The sequence below is a fragment of the Cebus imitator genome, unplaced genomic scaffold (assembly GCF_001604975.1).
Source record: "Cebus imitator isolate Cc_AM_T3 unplaced genomic scaffold, Cebus_imitator-1.0 Scaffold10, whole genome shotgun sequence".
Taxonomy (NCBI): domain Eukaryota; kingdom Metazoa; phylum Chordata; class Mammalia; order Primates; family Cebidae; genus Cebus; species Cebus imitator.
The window spans coordinates 6,211,463-6,230,506 of NW_016107325.1; the positions used below are offsets into that span (position 1 = coordinate 6,211,463).

At 31.2% G+C, this 19,044-nt stretch overlaps 1 protein-coding gene across 15 annotated transcripts in view; it reads left to right on the forward strand.

The window, feature by feature from the left end:
- SLC4A10 (solute carrier family 4 member 10) overlaps positions 1 to 19,044 on the forward strand; it is a 364,848-nt gene that overhangs the window by 242,598 nt on the left and 103,206 nt on the right. For 6 of the 15 annotated variants that reach the window (XR_005203352.1, XM_037745609.1, XM_017547913.2 and 3 more), the window contains exons 6-9: positions 1,614 to 1,802; positions 10,559 to 10,650; positions 11,815 to 11,904; positions 16,973 to 17,130. Coding sequence is in view for 14 of the 15 variants with exons in the window: in XM_037745609.1 (XP_037601537.1) it covers positions 1,614 to 1,802; positions 10,559 to 10,650; positions 11,815 to 11,904; positions 16,973 to 17,130 (529 nt within the window). In the remaining variant the exon portion in view is untranslated. The remainder of the gene's footprint in view (positions 1 to 1,613; positions 1,803 to 10,558; positions 10,651 to 11,814; positions 11,905 to 16,972; positions 17,131 to 19,044) is intronic. The other 9 variants (XM_037745617.1, XM_017547933.2, XM_037745614.1 and 6 more) reach the window with 3 other exon arrangements.

The following is a 19,044-nucleotide window of genomic DNA, read 5'->3' on the forward strand; positions in this document are numbered from 1 at the left end:
TGAATACCATCTTCTTTGCTAGTGGTTAGTTCAAGATGGGCAGGGCTATGTCAGTTAGACTTAGGATAATTTTTCCTGGCCAGGGAAAAAAATAACTCTTCTAAGAGAAAGTCACAAAATACCAATATATTTCTCATTGTATATGAACAAAAATATATATTTCCTTGTTGCTGCTGGAAGCCACCTTATTACCATAAGGAAAATCAGCGTGAGATTAAAGCTTACTCTAGAGGAGGAGAAGTTAACAGAATCACAGAGAAGCAGAATTAGAGCCAATTTAACTTTGGTTATGTGAGTCAATAAAATTGTTTTAGATAGTTTAATTTGAGTTTTCTGCTGTTGATAAGCCCAGTTTTGTCTCTGCCTGATAAACTGTTATAAAATATGAATGTATTAAAACCCACCACAAATTTCAAACCAGGAACCCATAATCTATGTAATGAAAATTGCAAAGAAAATCCTGTACTGGGAAATAATTACTTATAGCCTCAATATTCCAATCAGTGCATCAGGTGCTTTATGTCATTAGTCTTGTCATCAACATATGATATAGATATTATTACCTCCATTCTACAAATAAGGACACTGAGGCTGTTCAACTCTGCAAAGTCATCTAGCTAGAATGTCATAAAGTGGCCTAAATCTGTCCCCTAATTTCATTTCCCTTTCACACTGAAGGAAAACATTGTTGGTAAGGGAGCATTCTCCTAACTTTAAAACTTTTATTGTACTCAAAAAGGAAGTGGAAGGCAGTTCATTGTGATCTGCTTTACATAAGGTGTTAATGCCTAAAAAAATTAGAGATCACATTTGATAATCAGAAGGCAGATTAATTACACAAACGTTTATTGATTTGATCTTAATATCACTAAGAAACTTAAAATGCCTTTACTAATCTACTTTATTGACATCTTTGATACTATGTATGGTGAATAATCTGCTTAATTATAGACTTCTGAAATTTCACCTTCCAGTCTTTGTTTTGCAGTTATAAAATATCTTTTTAATCTAACATTCTCAAGGGAGTGTGTTTCAAGGAAAGTTTGAGAAAGGGCTGATTTTCTATCCATATGAAACAGAATTGTTTACTCTCCAAATTCAGCAGCTAGATTGCTTCATAGGCCTCCTTGCATCAGATTTTCACAGATAGACTTGTGTTTACTTAATGAGGAAACAAGAAAATTATTCTGTACTAGAAAATGCGAAGAATATTAAAATATACATATAAGACCACTTTTCAAATTTAAACACACTATGAATTTTGATATTATCTCTATACATATTCCTACCATCAGTGTGAATAATGAGAAATAAAGAATTTTCTTCTCAATGCAACTATATCCATTTGAAAAATAATACTTAATAAGAATTATATATTTAAAATAGAATGGTTCATAATTAAAATTTGCCCAAGTCCTTCTTGTGCAACATTTCTACAATGGAAGATAAATTTCTGCTTATAAAACCATACTTAGAAATTTTTTAAGGAAGTTTTTCCTATTTCAAGATGAATAATATTGTTTAGGACTTGCATATTTGGACTCAGTGGTTCACTGCTGGCATATGTGCTAGAGGAAAGCTGTGCTCATCTTCTTCCGGCCTTTTCTCTTCAGATATGGTTCTTGACCAACAAGTGAGCTCAGGGCAGCTGAATGAAGATGTACGCCATAGGGTTCATGAGGCATTGATGAAACAGCATCATCATCAGAATCAGAAAAAACTCACCAACAGGATTCCCATTGTTCGTTCCTTTGCTGATATTGGCAAGAAACAGTCAGAACCAAATTCCATGGACAAAAATGGTAAATGTTTGTTTATTGTGCTCTTTGTGTCTACTGTAGATCTCTGAAATATCAAAGGGCTTCTAACCTTTTAAAATATGTTTTATAAGAAAATGATTTTTTGAAATTCAGGTTATTGTGAACTCTTTCACGTGAGTATATGGTCTTATTATGAAGCATCAAATTGTAAAAATTTTAGAAAAGAATTTAATTTTCCTGAAAGGTTCAGGAAAAAAATACAAATACCAAATAAGGTCCTAGCCTTTGTCCTGTAGCTTAAAAATGTAATGAAGGGCTTTGACTTATGCCATCATGGTCATCATCTAGTGTTTGTAGAAGAAAGATATTGGTTTCATGTTGCTCATAGTTAACAAATTCCAATAGAGGAAATGAAAAGGTGGCTTTACATTCATTAAGGCTGATTCCAGTTCAAGGGCTCATTGCTGTTTGTGGTGCGGCATCTTCAACATCGATGGAGCCACCCCACTTACCATCTTCATACACCAACATAGATGACCACTGTTGTTTCCTAGCAATCTTGACTTACTATGATTTATGCTCCAGACGATTTTATCTTTCCTGTATTTTTTGTTCTCTCCTTGCATTTATTTAATTCATCATCATTTGCACTAAGGAAGTTGCTTAGGAATCTCCTGTTATCATCCATCCTTTCCATTATTCTCATGAAAAAAAAAATGAGATTACCATGAAGATGATTTGAATTTGTTAAACTTCAATCAGCTTTAAAAGTTTCCAGTTCTAAGAGATAAAAATTAATGAAAAGTATTTTCAAATGCTTTACTGGAAAGACTGATTTCCACAAATGGATGAAAGCACATGTATTGACAGCATGAAATATCATGTAATCTCACCCTATTTTCAAAAGCTTCAAAGATGCCTTAAATAAAAATGTATGAAAATTAGTTTTCTCCAGACTTTACTTCATATGGGAATTTTAATCAGTTTTCATACTGCTGAATTAAATATACATACATAAACAAATATTAAGAAATGCTTTATTAAATAGATAAAGATGATTAGGTATGATTTTTTTGTCTCAGAATGTAAAACCAGTTTGTTAATGACAAAAATCATTTCTGAAATATTCATTTGATTTTTGTGACTTTTTATTGACTGAATATAAATCATTTTTGTTACATAGAAGAGTGTATAGTTGTACATATATTAAGTTCAATAAAATAATTGTGAATACTTTATGACAAAAACCAACTTGTGTTTATAGAGTCTACTGAACAATCTGAGGAGGTTTAACTTGCTTGGAATAAAATCGTATATTTAAAACATATTTATATTCTAAATCACAATTTGCTTTAAAATATGTGATATGTAAGGTAACAAAACTTCAGGCTCTTATATTCTAAGAGATGTATTACAAAAGTAGTGCTTTTGTTATGCTTATAATTCTAGTATTTATTTGGTATGATAATGTTAAAATAGACTCAGATATTTACTAATTTTGGCTATGGACTTATGTCTGCATGATTCCAAAAACTTTATTAAAATATACCCAGGAATTAACTTTCTAAGGATGCATGCAGATTTTATAAAAATGAACTCTTGCCTTCAGGACTTTTGCCGGAAATCAGATAATAAGATATATATCTTTGAGAAAGAGGCATGTTTCTTCAAAGAGGCAAGGATCTTGGATTTTGAACTACTTATGATTTATATATTAAATTTCATTGGAGATAATGTTTACTGTACAAATAATTTCATTGCATTTTGTTTTTTTGAGGTAAGAGGCTATAGAATTTATTGGATCAATTATTTATTGTAATATGATGCAGATCTAGGCACACTGTTTGTTACTACTTTAAACTTCTATTAAACATAAGAAGATATGATAGAATTATAACTGTGAATCGCAAATCTACATATAGATACAAGGTTTTCTGAGAGCCTGCTTTTTGTCTTATTTAAGAAATGATTTGGTTTTCCCGAAAACCAGAATCTGAGTGGTTCTGAAGTGATTCTGTCACCATCTGTACAATCAGCCTTTATCTGAACACATACAATCTTTTTGAGGCATACGTAAGGGCAATAAAAACTTGGAAACATTTCTAATAAGATTCATATACCCAATTAAGTATTGTTGTAGAGTATGCTGTCAGAAGTGGTTTTCTAAGCCTAAGCTTATAACACCTCCTTATGACTCTGTTTTGCTTCCTCACACACTTTGCATAATTATGTGTGTTGAGAATTCTGAAAATATGTATAGACTTCACCAATTTAGAAATAAATCTCCTACCCAAAAGTGAAAAAAAATATGAAAGACCTTTACTACTAAGATTCTCAATCTACTTATGAACTCTAAAACCTAACAAACTCTAGATATATAAACAAATTGAAATTAATAGCCATAAATATAAATTGGACATTCTGTTTTAAATATGCAACAGAGATTTAAATTTTTGTGCAATAATACAGAGAGATGCAAAAGGATTTCAAAACTCAAAAAAGTAAAGGTGATACTATTAATTTTTAAAAATCTCCTGAGTAAAATCTATTATGCAAAACGATTGGCTTTAAAAAATATTATAGAATAGAAATTAAATAGAGCAAAGATGTTTCCAGAAACTTGAAAACAGAACACATTTTCCTCCCTAATCATAGTGGTAGAAGTAAGTCCCCGCTTCTTGTTTAATGTGTGCTGAAATTTCTTCAAAAACAAATTGATGCTTATGTAGATAAGTCTGAAAGAGTCATAGAGAATAAAGTTTCTACTTCTTAATTGACTGATATCTTGAGTGTGCTACCTTGGCAATACTCTCAGGGGTGAAATATTCAGACACTGTATTTCAAATGGGGTCTTCCCTGTTTTATAGATTATGTTAATAAAATAGTATATTTCCTTTATCTTCTCCTTCCCTAGTCTACTATCTTTTGTTCATTCCTTTTTTAGTGATTTGTGATAATTTATCAATCTCATCTCTAAATACACAAGTTTACTTTTTTGAATAATTTTTTTCTTGGTATTCCACATTTCTCTTCAGGGCTAACATGCAGGATGCTATGGATTCACCATGCATTTTTAATGCCACCATGCTGTGTTTAACTTTCACTTTTCATTAAGCATCAAAACTGTGAGAATTAAATGTCTGATTCTGGTGTTTCAATAAAAAGTGACAGTTACATTTGGCAAAACAACAGCAAAAATAATAGAAAAATAATATCTACTTTGACATTAGTACCCTGAAAAGAATATGAGTGATAAAACACTCAAAATAAATATATCAAAAATATTCAAATAATTATTTGTACTAGGAAGATTTTCTAAAACTAAAAAGAAGACTTTTGTGTTAAGCGATCTAGAAGGCAAAATTTATCAGTATCTGTATTTATCATTTGGGTCGTGTATTCAATTGCCTTTTGAGACATTGGGATTATGAATCTATTATAAAATATTATTGCCCCATGATAATTTTCATATTTTTGAAGATAATTTGAGATTATTAGTTTTCTTAAGCATAGTGTGTCTTTATTCTGCTCTATTCTTTACCAATAATTTTTAACTCTGTTGGTTTTCCTTCACATATCTTTCATCTTTCCTAATCTGAATACTTTCCAGTTGTACCTTTTATTTAGGATCTCAAAAGGAATTACAGTGCAGAAAGTCTCTAACTACTGTTCAAAGCCATAGGTTACTGAAGAACAGTTATTTGGGAGGATGGGACATAAAGTTCACTCTTTAGGCCTGGGTAGATTTCAGCCTTTAAAGCAATGTACACATACATATTGTGCATGGTATTTATTTATGGTGTTGGAAATCAGATTTATTACATTATACTTGCTTCTTTTACAAATGCTGTACTTTTAATTTTCAGATGCATGCTGTCTTTATGTATTTAGATATTTATATGTTTTATTGCTTTTTTAATACAATGATCTCATAAATAAGATATCCAGAGTTTAAAGTTTGTCCCTCATAATGTTTTACCCTTGAAGAAAAAACTAAAGCTAGAATAATAGTTCTTAAAATTGCTTGAGATAAAACATATTAAAATATTTGTGTATATTAAATAATTAAACATTGTTTAATAAATATATTTTCCACTGTTCCAAGAAAATTGAGATGACATTACTGACACAACTGATGGGTCTGCCTGGAGGCTGTATTGTCATTACACTTTTGGAATGTCAAGACTAGATTTTAAGAGTGAACATAATTCTAGTATGATGTGTTAGAATTTATTTCTTATATGCATTAATTATTTCCAGGCATACTAATTTTTCTCCAAGTTTAACTGTGTGCATACTTTTCATGTTTTTGAAGTGTAGCTCACCTAATCAACATTTTCTAAATATTTAGCCCTCTTTCTTCATGTTTTCTATTCCCATGAATAAATGTATTGTTACACATGTATGTAACTTTGTCATTCATCTTTATATTTCTTTATTTTGCTCTGTCTTGTGTCTGTCTCTAACAGGCTCATCTCATCTCTGTACCTCCCTCATCTCCTACCCTTTGGGTACTCTAAATGCGTTGAAGGTTTCTGAGGTAGTGTAACCCAGCTTGGTCTCTAGGTTAATAGTAATGTACCTTCATGTCTTCATCCCAGTTTCCTTCTAGTGCACGTGATTTACAGTGGATTAAGCAGTAGAAAGTAATGATACATTTATGCAGTATATTCTATTGATATAAATTTGGCCAAATATAAATTTGAAAGTTGCTACACTGCTGTTTTATAATACATATGTGCATACTTAAAGAAGAGAACGATAGCTAAAGACAAATGAGTTAATATAATAGTCAACAGGGTTTTTGAGAATATACCTTTTGTTTTCCAATAATGAGGTGCTTTAATAATACTACTTACAGTTATGAAATAGTACTTTTGATGTAATCTCATGTTCCTTCCCCGCAACTTTATGATAAAGAAAATGACTTTGCCAGTTTCATGATACACTTAGTGAAAAAGTTATGTTGTAACAAGCAGGAAAACAGAGCTTCATTTTTCTAGTCAGTATTTACTCGAAATACTCTTAATTTTCTCCTACGCTTCCCTCATATCTATTATAATTTGCCCTAGAAAAATACATGGTCTATAGTAACTTTTTATCTGACATATATGATCCCTACATGGAGGTCCAGAGGAAAAAAAATAAATTCATATAACTCAAAAAAAGGAATTCAAATGGGTGGTAACATGAATACTATATAATATGCATCTTAATTGATAAGATACCAAACAAATATTAGAAATTTTGATTTAAGGTGAAGAACTCTTGAGCTTAACAGGTCAGAAAAATGTATTTAGTAAATAGCAAAGGATGATATTAGGTTTCTCAAATGTTTCTATTTACATTTAAATAATCACAGATACCAGTTAATCTTAGTGATACCCACTTTTCATTAGTTTTTAAATAACTTACTCTGAATATAATAAGATTACTGAATTAATGTCTTTTTTCATAGTGATCTCATACCTCAAAATTATGTGGGTATTATAATAACAGAAATAATTAAACATTGCAATGACATTCATTTATAGGAAATAATATGGGCAGTGATCAGTGGACAAAGGTAATATTAAAAAACAGGTAAAAAGCATTTGTAAGTACTGTGGTATAGCACTTTAAAAAATTACTGTGTACAACTAGCATTCATAAAGCTTCCACACATATATGAATGCTAAATCCTAACTTTATACTAATTTTTTTCCACTAGGAGAAAATGTCCTGGCAAATTCTCTGTAATTCTTTTAGGAAAATATTCACTTCTGGCTAAAAGTAAAATTATGTATTTAAAAATTGTCATTCTGTGAACCACTATTGCCTTAGACATCACCAAGAAAATAAGAGATGCCCTTCCAAAATCTGAATTTTTAAAATTCTTCTTATGTAATAGTATTTCAGTTAATGGAATTAATTTTGAAATTTATTCCCATCATTTTCTTCTGAAAGGTGGCAATAATTGGCATAAACTAAAGAAAAATATATTTAAACAAAGATTATAATTGATCACAGAACTATAAAAATTATTTTTAATTTATGAGGTTTCAATTAGTTCTATGGACTATAATTCATGTGTGAACGTTAGTTATAGATATACAGCAAATAAAATGTTAAGCTTTTAAAAAAATCTTCTGTTTTTTCAAAATAACCCAATTCAAACTTGTTACCTTAATTTTTAAAGAGTATGTATTCATTGTTCTATATACTACCAATACATTGTTCTATATACTACCAATACTTTGTTCTATATACTATTTCATTTTTAGAAATACTAACAAGATTTGAAATGCTATTTAAACTTTGCAGAACTTTTGATGTGAATAAATATATTTAATTATTAATATTTACTCCTATTATTTACTACTACTCTGAAATATGAAATATAAACAATTTGTGTTTTTTCTATCATGGGCTAGTAGTTTTTATGCTTCTTATATTAACATCCATTCTATAGACATATCTAAAATCTAGAACTAGTAAGAAGTTTACTGTAATCTGATATGTATCCTGCTAGTTAAGCTCTCAACTAGGTCATTATCAACATCACTTAAAATGTTTATAAAAAATAGTTTCTAAATTCCTTCTTCATTATCAACCATATAAGGTAATATTTTATAAAATTGTTCTTATTTTAGAACAAGAATAGCTTACAACAATAAATCTCAAAATATATTACTTATTATTACATATAATATTATTAATTACTATAATTATTTACAAGGAGAATTACAAGTATCAGTGTTTTAAAGATACTTCCTGAGCTGAAGATAATTTATGCAATAGTCTTCTTAAAATATACAAATGAAAACATAAGGTATTCAATTTCTTCAAATTTTAAGTTTCCATATATTTTCTATCCAATTCAAAATTTAATCTCTTCAAAGTTAATGATTTTGCACCGGTTTGACTTTTGTTTTGTATGTGTTCAGTGATAGAACTAAATAATTGTTCTTCCATGTAGATTTATACCACATTAAATGAATTATTATAAGAAAGCAGATATATGTTAAATTTTTCCATGACTTGAATTTCACCACTCAATTTTACAGAATAGTCAATAAATTTAGTTTTAAATATATCTAATGTTCTAACTCATTAAAATATGGAGAATGATGTGAAACTGGTGATTGAAGACATCTGTTAGTAGCACAAATGCATTATGTAAAAGGTTTTTTAAAACTACAGTTATTAGTTTGAGAATGGTAAATTGAAAGGCTGCTAATGAACAGTTCACAGTCATAGCTGCACATTGTGGTTAGAAATGGGAGAATGAAAATAATTTATGTAGCTTTCTGACATTTATCTGAAGTTTATACATTTCCCTAGAATATGCTATAATCAGAATTTGTGAACGTGGTTTGAGGTGAACTTATTTTAAAAAGTCATTTGATTTTTATCTTCTCCAGATATATTCTTTTACATTGTTTAATGAAAGTAGTGAAATCTTTAAGTTCTAGAAGAATATTAATCCTATTACTTTCTGGCATTATAACAACTTTAAACCATGAAATTATTCCTATTAATAAATGACCCCTGCTTGAGAGGCTTGCTGATCCAAAAAGCAAAATTATAGTAATATTTGAAAGTAAATAATTAGTATTTTTAGCTGCAATTGATAATTTCTAGGTAACAAAGAATAAATGAGGTTTTAGGAGATAAAGAAATGGGTTTTTGTGGGGGGTTTTGCATTTACACTGGGAGTTTTGAGAAATTCAGAGAGACTGAAGTAATGAGAAATGGCACTAAAGGCGAATTTAGAATAAAATTAGGATTTAGGTAGATAGAAGAGCCAGGCAGAGAGACTACTTCTAACGTCTATAATGGATGTGAATAAAAGCAGTATTTTGAGACATTGAGTTATTATCATAAACATGGGCAAGGCTTCAAAGTTGGGTTGTCATTTTACAGAAAAACAAACAATAAAATGGGGAGAGGTTTAATTTTCATTGGATTGCTAATTATGAACAAATTTCAGATGACTTACTGCAACAGTGTTTCGTATTTAGTGAATGATGGAATTTAACCTTTTCTGTCCATTGCCACACTCCCAGCATTGCTATCCACTTAACTCTCATCATCTTCCCTATGATAGGGAAAAGAACTACAAAATAATTATGTTTTAGTTTAGTGTTAATGGAAAACTAAAACAATTCAAGTTTTTATCTTTTATATCACAGACTAGTATCAATGTGCTTATGTAATAGAATAGTCAGGCATAAATAAAATCACATCCTTGGGTTCGTATTGTGTGAAATAAAGATATTTCTAAAAGAACCCCAGTATATAGAAACTCTAGGATTTATGGCCAGATAAATGTTTTTCATTGGTTTGGCTTCTTAGATGCACTAGAACCTAAAAATATACCATGTCATTTTCAGATAAATATTTGTTCTTTTTAATACTTTACATTTTTAATTCTTCAGGCTGAGCTTAAATCTTAACAGATGTCTATCTTGTCTTTTTATATATACCATTAGTTTTGATTGAAATCAATGATGCTTCAAAATCCTGGTAACGTTTATATATTTTTGTAGATAAACTTTATTGAAAAGAATCATTTAGAATTTTTATCTGAAAATTGGTTTAAGTTTTTTTTGCTGAATTCTCCCATTTCTACCTGTAACTGATAAATAAGAATTTTTGTATTAATATAGAACTATTTATATTGACCCTTCATGCTTACATCATAAGCATTCATTAAGAAACCTGTTAGTCTAGTTTAATTGAAGTGCATATTTCACTCAGTATATCTAGAACTATGTAAGTAATTGTTTGTGTTCTGTCACAACAATCTCTTTTAGCAGGTCAGGTTGTTTCTCCTCAGTCTGCTCCAGCCTGTGTTGAAAATAAAAATGATGTTAGCAGAGAAAACAGCACTGTTGACTTTAGCAAGGTGAGCTTTTCTCCCTCTCATGTAAGTTGCTAAATTACTACTAGAAATTACTACCCATTTTAAGAGGTGTTGACACCATATTTTGCATGCACTTTTTTTGTTTCTTGTCAAAGTTTGATATTGTTACAGATGTCAGCATTAAGTCCACATGTAACATTTTGCTTATTCAAAAAAAACTGAACGTGTGAGTTCTATGCATAGTATTCAGGTTTCAGCCACTTGGTATAATATTATCTCTTCCAATAAAAAGAATAACTGGGATTCAGGGGGAATTTAACAGAAGTTTAATCTATTGTTTAAAAACTTTGGCTAGTTTGTGTTCAAAATTACCTTTCCTCTATTTGTGGGAAAGCAAATCATAATATAAAACTTAATTGTTAATGTAATCAAGAAAACGTCCTTACTGTACGGAAATCCTAGAAGGACATAGTAAAACTGAGCAGAGTTTTCAATAAAAACATAAGAACTGACTGTGTTGAGGAATACATCTAATTGGAGACAACTGAAATGAAATCATTAACTTGAATGTATTCTCAGAAAATAATGAGTCAGTTACAATGTGATTTTGATTAGCAAATTCCTGACATTGTACAATTGCCTTTGCAAGCTATGGCAAAGTAACAGTTGAGTAGAAAAGACAAGTTTCTAGCCAGGTGTGGTGGTGCGTGCCTGTCGTTCCAGCTACTTGGAAGGCTGAGATGGAAGGATTGCTTGAGCCCAAGAGGCAGAGGTTGCAGTGCGCCAAGTTCATACCACTGCACTCCAGCCTGGATGACAGAGTGAGACTCCATCTCAAAAAAAAAAAGACAAGGCAAAAAAGGAGGAGTTTCAATACTTGGTGAAAATAAGGCAGGTTAACAATTCTGTGTATCTGAGTGGCTGAAATAGAAATAACTCAGGGTAATATTTTAATAAAGCCCTTAGCACTGGAAATAATTGTAGTAGTGGGAGGAGGTGGGAATGGGTGGCGTCAGTGGAGGAAGTAGCGTGAATCAAGGTTCTGAAAAGATTAATAACGATCAGCTACTTGGACCTGTTTCAGAATCCCTCTGACAATGCCTAAATGATCTAGGTCTAGTTGTGTGCATGCTCTCCCTCTGGTGCCTGGCGGAGTCTCCGTGGGAGCATGGTGTACCAGCTTAAGTCTGTTAATTATGCGTGCAGGGACTGGGAGGCCAACAAAAGGGGCATACTAGTCCATGTGGGATGAAACAAAGGCATGAAAAAGGACCTCCACACCAGCAAGAGAGAGAGGTGAGGGCATACTCGGGCTATATTTCTACAGTGGTTCAAAGCTCATTTCACTGTGTGGAGGCATGTGGTTCAAACATTAAGCCAGTTCAAATGTATTCCATCTACCACTCTAAGAACTATCTTTTTAAAGCATTGCATCTTCATTCATCTGCAAGTTGGAAAAAAAGTTGTCACAAACTGCCATACATTTAATTTCTGATATTCTTAATTTGAAATGATCTTAAAAGCAGTAATGTAACAAGCTGCATATTTATGTATGTACACATTAACAGTATAAAGAAGGCATATTTAACATCCTCAGAAACAATCATTATAAATCACATAGCTCCTCCTTTCAAATAAATTGTGATTTAACTTGTTAAAAACAATATAACCTTTATATACTGAATTTTATATCCCCACATAATTTTGTTATTGGTTGTGTGACCTATCTTTGCAGCCTTTGAAAATACTTTATAACATATTAAAGAAAATGAAGATTGCCAATTGTAGGCAGTAGTCTCATCTTCTGGTCTCCCCAAACAATTAAAACTATGGAAGAGTCAAAAGTCAATTTCCTTTATTTTAATCCTTTTCTTTCTCATCACATTTTCGATCACTGGCCCATTTCATTTTTTCAATAGGCAAGTTAAATTTCTAGAACCCTCTACTTAGTGTCAGCTGCCCATATTCTTCAATTTCTTGTTCATAGCATGGCACACTAGAAAGAACATGGCTTTTGAGAAACAGTGTGAGATCTTCAATCCCAACTCTGGCATTATAAACTCTGATCTTAGAAAAGTTCTCAAAAGTTCAGCCTTCTCATTTGTAAAGTAAGAAAACTACAATTTCGTTGTGAAGATTTAATGAGATAATATATAGAGAGATCCTGGCACAGTGCTTGGCATATAGCAGGTACTTAATAAAAGGTGGTTATACTTACTGCTGTTATCATTAGTAGTATAGATGGTAGTGTCAGAAATTAAATATATTGGTCTCCACTGGATCTTTAGTGTCTTAAATAGTATTTGGTATGTATTTGTTGAATGAATCCTTTAAGATTCAAAATAATGTAAGCCTAGTTTTGGTATTTAAAAAAGACTAAGATTTTTGACTTTAAAGCCTGAGAGGGCAGAAAAGTAGGGTTTGAAAAGAGCAATTGTGATCTATCATTATGGAAACACATTTTAGTGCCAGATTTTGCAGGTACATGAGTTGATTTATTTTTTAGCCTATGATTTTAGTTTAGCATTGAATTTATCAAAGCTTAGCTAGTTTCCAGGTTAGTTTACTATTTTAATATGTGAAGTCTTAATATACAGATTCTGAACCCTAGAATCTTAATATGTACATTCCAAACATTTTTTGGTGTTAAGAGAAAAAAGGTCTTTATTCAGCATATATGACTTGATCATATTTATTCCATCTATGTTTAACCTACATATTTGTAACCCTTCCAGTGGATAGACCTTTCAAACTTACTTAAGGAATGATTTAGAAAATATCCTGAATTGCCAGGTTTTAGTTTCCCATAATACTTTTAAAAAGCGGATGTGTCAAAACACTATTTGTCTTTTTCAAACTGACAGTAGAATGTGATTTTTATGTTGATGGTGTTTTCTTTTACTTCGAATGACCCAGAGAAGGCTTCACATAATTTTTTACATAGAAAGAACTTTCTTCTGCATCTAGGTTTAGTGTAAGAAACATATTACAAAGAGTTTTATTATTTAATCATCGAACTGTAGGGAACCTTAGACATCTCATTTAGTCAGCAAGAAAGCTGAATCCCAGAGTAATTAAGAGAGCTGCTCAAGATCACTGGCAAGTTAGTGTCAAGGCAACATTTCTCCCCAGAGAATCCCTATGAATTTTCTTGTACTTTCTATAATGGGCTGAAGACTTAAACTTTCTCCTTAAATTTCCATCTGTTTTTCCTTTAATTTTTAGTGTGTAGTTTGCCCAGACACTTCCAATTTCACCTTGGTCTTCTATCTAATCTTGTTCCCTGTTCCCCTAGAAATGTAACTGTTTCTCATCCACAGCTCAAGTATCAAAGGCCCAGAATAAAGAAATCTTTCCATTTTAAGCATAAAGGTGAGGTCTGAAGAGCCCAGAAGCATGAGTGTAAATACAGACCCAGAATAGTATAGCTTGATTTCTTCAAGATCCTATTCAGAAGACCAGAAGCTTCCAGGATTTTTTCTTGTCCATTCCAAGTGTTTGCATTCACTTGACAGCTGTCTTAGGGATGTATTTCAACCTACATTCCCTAGAGCTGTATTAGGTATTTATAATTTTATAGGACATCACATTCAGGTCTTTAAACATAATATTTTGTTATGTTGAAAGTTGCTTAAGGGGCCAAGGGCATGGTGGCTCACACCTGTAATCCCAGCATTTTGGGAGGCCAAGACAGGAGGATCACTTGAGCTCAGGAGTTAGAGATCAACCTAGGTAACATAGTGAGACCTCATCTATACAAAATCTAGAAAAAATTAGCCAGGCATGGTGGCACACCTGTAGTCCCAGATACTCAGAAGGCTGAACTGGGAGATCAAGGTGGCTTGAGCCAGGAAGTTTGAGGCTCAAGTGAGCTGGGATCACATTGCTGCACTCCACTATGGGTGACCCTGTCTCAAAAAATAATCAAACAAAAAAGGTAGCTGATTTGTCAAATATGTTTCTTCATGAAGTATATAGTACACAAACACAAAATATAAGGTTGCTCCAGGAATAATATATAATTATATAGAATATAGAATAATATAATTAGATAATACATAATTGATTACTTCCCAAAGTATATGACTACTCCAAGAACAATATAATGTAATGAGTATAATATAATGGCTACGCCAGATATGTGTTATAGAACTATAACTTACTCCATTTGAAATCAAAAGATGAATTTGCTTATCCTGAAATTAAATTCTGTATATTTTAATTCTTTTTTCTAAATAACAGGTTATCTATGACACACTAGGTATTATGTAAATTTACAGATCATATGTAATGACCATTTATTTCCTTTTACAAAATTTATTTTAACACACTATGTACTTCTTGATTTAATTTTCATATTAAAACAATTATTTCTATAATTGTCATCTGCCTGAGGCACAGACTTTAGTAGTTAAGACAATGGCATTTGTCAAGCAATAAATGAGTTTATAGTCTTTAAGATGGAATTTAAATGTCAGGTATTATCATTATAATTCATATTATCAATTTTGGATTTTTTAAAAAGATGTTTCCTCATTTTAAATATGGTTTCAGTATTTATATTGTATCATCGTTCTTTCCATTGAGAGAGAAAACTTAACTGTTTATTTTTTTAGAAACTGAAAAGATTATGAAAATTTATTATGTTTTCCTCAAAGGGCTAACAGTATATGGGAAATCTTTTATTCCCTCCTTTGGAATTTTTGCATTACAATGAAAATATAAAGCATTACCAATTTAAATCATTTAAAATGTGTACATTTCTTCTAGCTAGATAAATACCTACAAAAATACCACAATAAATTTCATGAAATTTAACCTTACTTATTATAGTAAATAAGTTCTTTTGCTATCTATAAACTAAAAGATCAGATTCCACAAAAGCAAAATATTTGCTATGTAATCCAGTGTACATGAATTGTGAATTTACAAATTTATATTTGAGAGTACGTTTGTAGCTTAAAAACTTTGGATGTATAATATTTGTTATATATTTTTATAGGCAGTTTTGCTTTGTTAAATCATTCTTCCTTTCCTTTAAAATAAAATATTGGTTCTATTTGATATTTTTGATGGAGTACCACAGAAAATTTCTATATTTAATCCTTGTGAAAGAATGGATGCTTCATATGGTACGTTATATATTTTGTGGTATCCTTATTTTTTGGAAAGATTTATTAGTTATAAAGCTTCCAAATAGCTGTGCTAAGGTCTTGAGTTCAGAAAGCAACATATTTAATGTAGTCACTAAAATATTACTATTTATTTTTTATTTTATGTTTTTGGGGAAAATATTCTCAAATCATTAAACCTGCAAAAGAACTATCTAGGCTAAAAAAAAAAAAAAAATCTTCTCAGCCTCACTCATATTATCCAGAGCTCTTTCCTCTCTTTCTTGGCTATTCTCACTTTGATCTTTTGCCCTCATTTTTTTAACATCAGAGCATAAGATCAATTACTAGAGCAGATAAATTCTTACTTCCCTAAAAACAGCGTTACATAAAAAGCAACTCAAGTGAATTAGAAACAAGACATAGATCTTGCACAATTTACATTAAAGTCACTGCTTGTCTTCCACTGAGGCCCTGTGAATAAAAATTGATATTTATTGTTAAGGATATTTTGCATTCATTTTTAGACTTCATCCTTTATTCTTAGCATTTCTTCTTGCTAATGATCACTTTTGCTTTGTGTACATTCATTTCAATCACAAACATCTCATATCGGAAATTCAACTATAGTTCTTCAGTAACTCCAAATGTTAATATTTTATTCTGATTTTTTCTACTCTGTCATATCTAAATTCTCAGATGAAAAACTAATATTGAAGAATTACAAGGCCAAGTATATAATGTAAATAATATAGAACAACTGGAAAAGAGAGGAGGTTAAAGTCATAACTATACTGTAAAGAGAAACATGATTATATTTCTTTTGAAATAAGCATATTTGAATATTAAAATGTATTATGTACAAAAATTAGGTAATATAGTATAAAAATATTAAATCTGTTGGCAAATGCAAATTAAATTATGGTTAAAGCATAGTTATTTAACTGAACTCACATACTTTTCCCTGTCTAACATTTCAAGATGGTTGATGCTGGAGAAACTTATTTTAAAAACAATAAATAGAAGAACTAGAGTACTCAGCTTATTGATGACAAGTTAAAATAATCCACAAGTTAAAAAAAAAGGTTATTATAGAAAAAGGGCAAATGAGATACACACAGATAAACAAACTGTGTATATTTATTTAAACTATATTTATTCATGGATTACTATACGTGAAGCACTGTGCAAGAATGTGATTTGCCAGATTTTTCCAGTTTTGATTCATCGTATTTGCCTGGTGATGCTTGCAGGTTGATCTGCATTTTATGAAAAAGATTCCCCCAGGTGCTGAAGCATCAAACATCTTAGTGGGAGAACTGGACTTCTTGGATCGAACTGTAGTTGCATTTGTCAGGTTGTCTCCAGCTGTACTGCTTCAAGGATTGGCTGAAGTACCAATCCCAACCAGGTAAAAGTATAAAAGCATCTTCTGTATTTTTCTTAAACCATTTTTTTTGTGTGGAAAGAAAATGAGGATTAAATATAATTTTTTGTTAGAATTTTGACTATAAACTAATGTGAAATTCACAAAACTATTATTAATTTTTGTTTGTGGAGGAGGGGAAAGGTGCTTTAAAAATTATTCTATTCTTTTCTCCCTTCTCTCAAACTTCTGTTTCATTTTAAGCATATTACTTATCTCAAGGTACCCTGAAAGCATACGAGTTCTTTTTCTTTTTTACATTTTTGGTAAAAGAAGTGGTAACATGTTAGTCTTTTTCTTAAAGATTGCATTAAATTGTCTGCTAAAAAAAGAAAGGATTCTGTACATGAGTATGGTCAAATTCAAAAAGAACAGAGTTACTAAGGTTTGGTTACACTTGAATAAGGCCTTCAAGATGCATGTAAGTGCCATAGTTAGGATAGCCCCTGCCCTGTCAAATATATGTTTCAATGCTAGGAACAGTGGGCTTCCCACACACAGGGTCTGTAGAATCACTGGTAGAAGTATTGTTGCAGTATGGTTGAATCTGAGTTAAAAATACAAATTTAATTTGATGATCTGAACTTGTTTTTCATTTAACAATAAACTAACAACTTAGGCATAATACAAACTGAATTATGCTGTTTATCATTTTATAGAATAAGGCTGTCCATGACTAAAACTATAAAAAAAGAAAGAAAGGAAAACAGAATATTGACTTTAGCACATTAGGTTCCTAGCAATTTACCCAGGAACCTTGTTTTCTTCCATTCTCTTACCATCAATGGGATTCCAAAATGCAGCTAGCCTTTTACTTTCGTCCTATTCCCACAGCAAAACATGTCTATTTAGGGCCCTGTTCCCATATGGCTGGTGCCCTTTATCTCAAATGCTGTTAGCATGCCTCCCCTTCCAAACATTGAATGCCTTAGCCAAGTTGCCTTGATGAAAAGTTCAGGTACTAGGTTAACTGTAGAATTATATGTCCTCTGTGGATCTTTGGCTTTAACTCACAGTACAGCAGATTACATAACTCCATGCTTTGATTATGGATAAAATATTCTACAACTATGGCATAGCGTAGTCAGGAGAGGCCTCATTTTGTAAGAGCTCAGCTGACTAGAACGAGATTCAGTGTTTAAGTACCTACGTCTGACTATGGTTTGAGGGAGGAATCTAGTTACTATTCAGGTTATAGAAAGAACTTTTTATTTATCCTGTTTGAGGGTTACTGAGAGTTCTGATACAGATCAACTTTTATGTACAAAAGGAAAGGATGAACTGAGCACATTAAAATGGCACCTGACTGTGTGATTCAGGCTATGTTTTTTCTATGGACAAACTGTAACCTATCCAGGGTTTCTGGGAATCTGGGATTCATATATAAGATGTCAGACTTACTAATTGTAGAGGTACTATTTTAGCAGTTTCAAATTTCTTTTCTGTCCTCCAAGCAGTGCATTTGTGTTCCACAACTTAGGAAGGTGTCTGGTAAACTATGAGCAAAAGATGGCTATTTATGACAATGATAGTACTTGTATTTCAAAAGGAGGAAAAGAAAAATTTCCATGAGTAGGAAAAAGCCATAATGGGATTATATACCCTTACTTGAAAACTGTCAGGTTTAAGTGACCTTATTTCATACTCAGATAGCAAAATATATGTAGAGAACAATGGAGAAAAAAAATTAGGGTACTGTAGAGCAACTGTATGAGAAGAGATTTAAAGACAAGACTAGTTAGGAAAGGTGAAAAATGGAAGATTAGTTGGACAAACAGAATAAAGAAAGCCACTCAGGCTTTCTAATTATCCTTTTTTGTTTGTTTGTTTTTGGAAGACAAAAGGGCATCCTATTAATACAATGGCAACACATAGTAGAAATGTCAGAAAATAATCTTT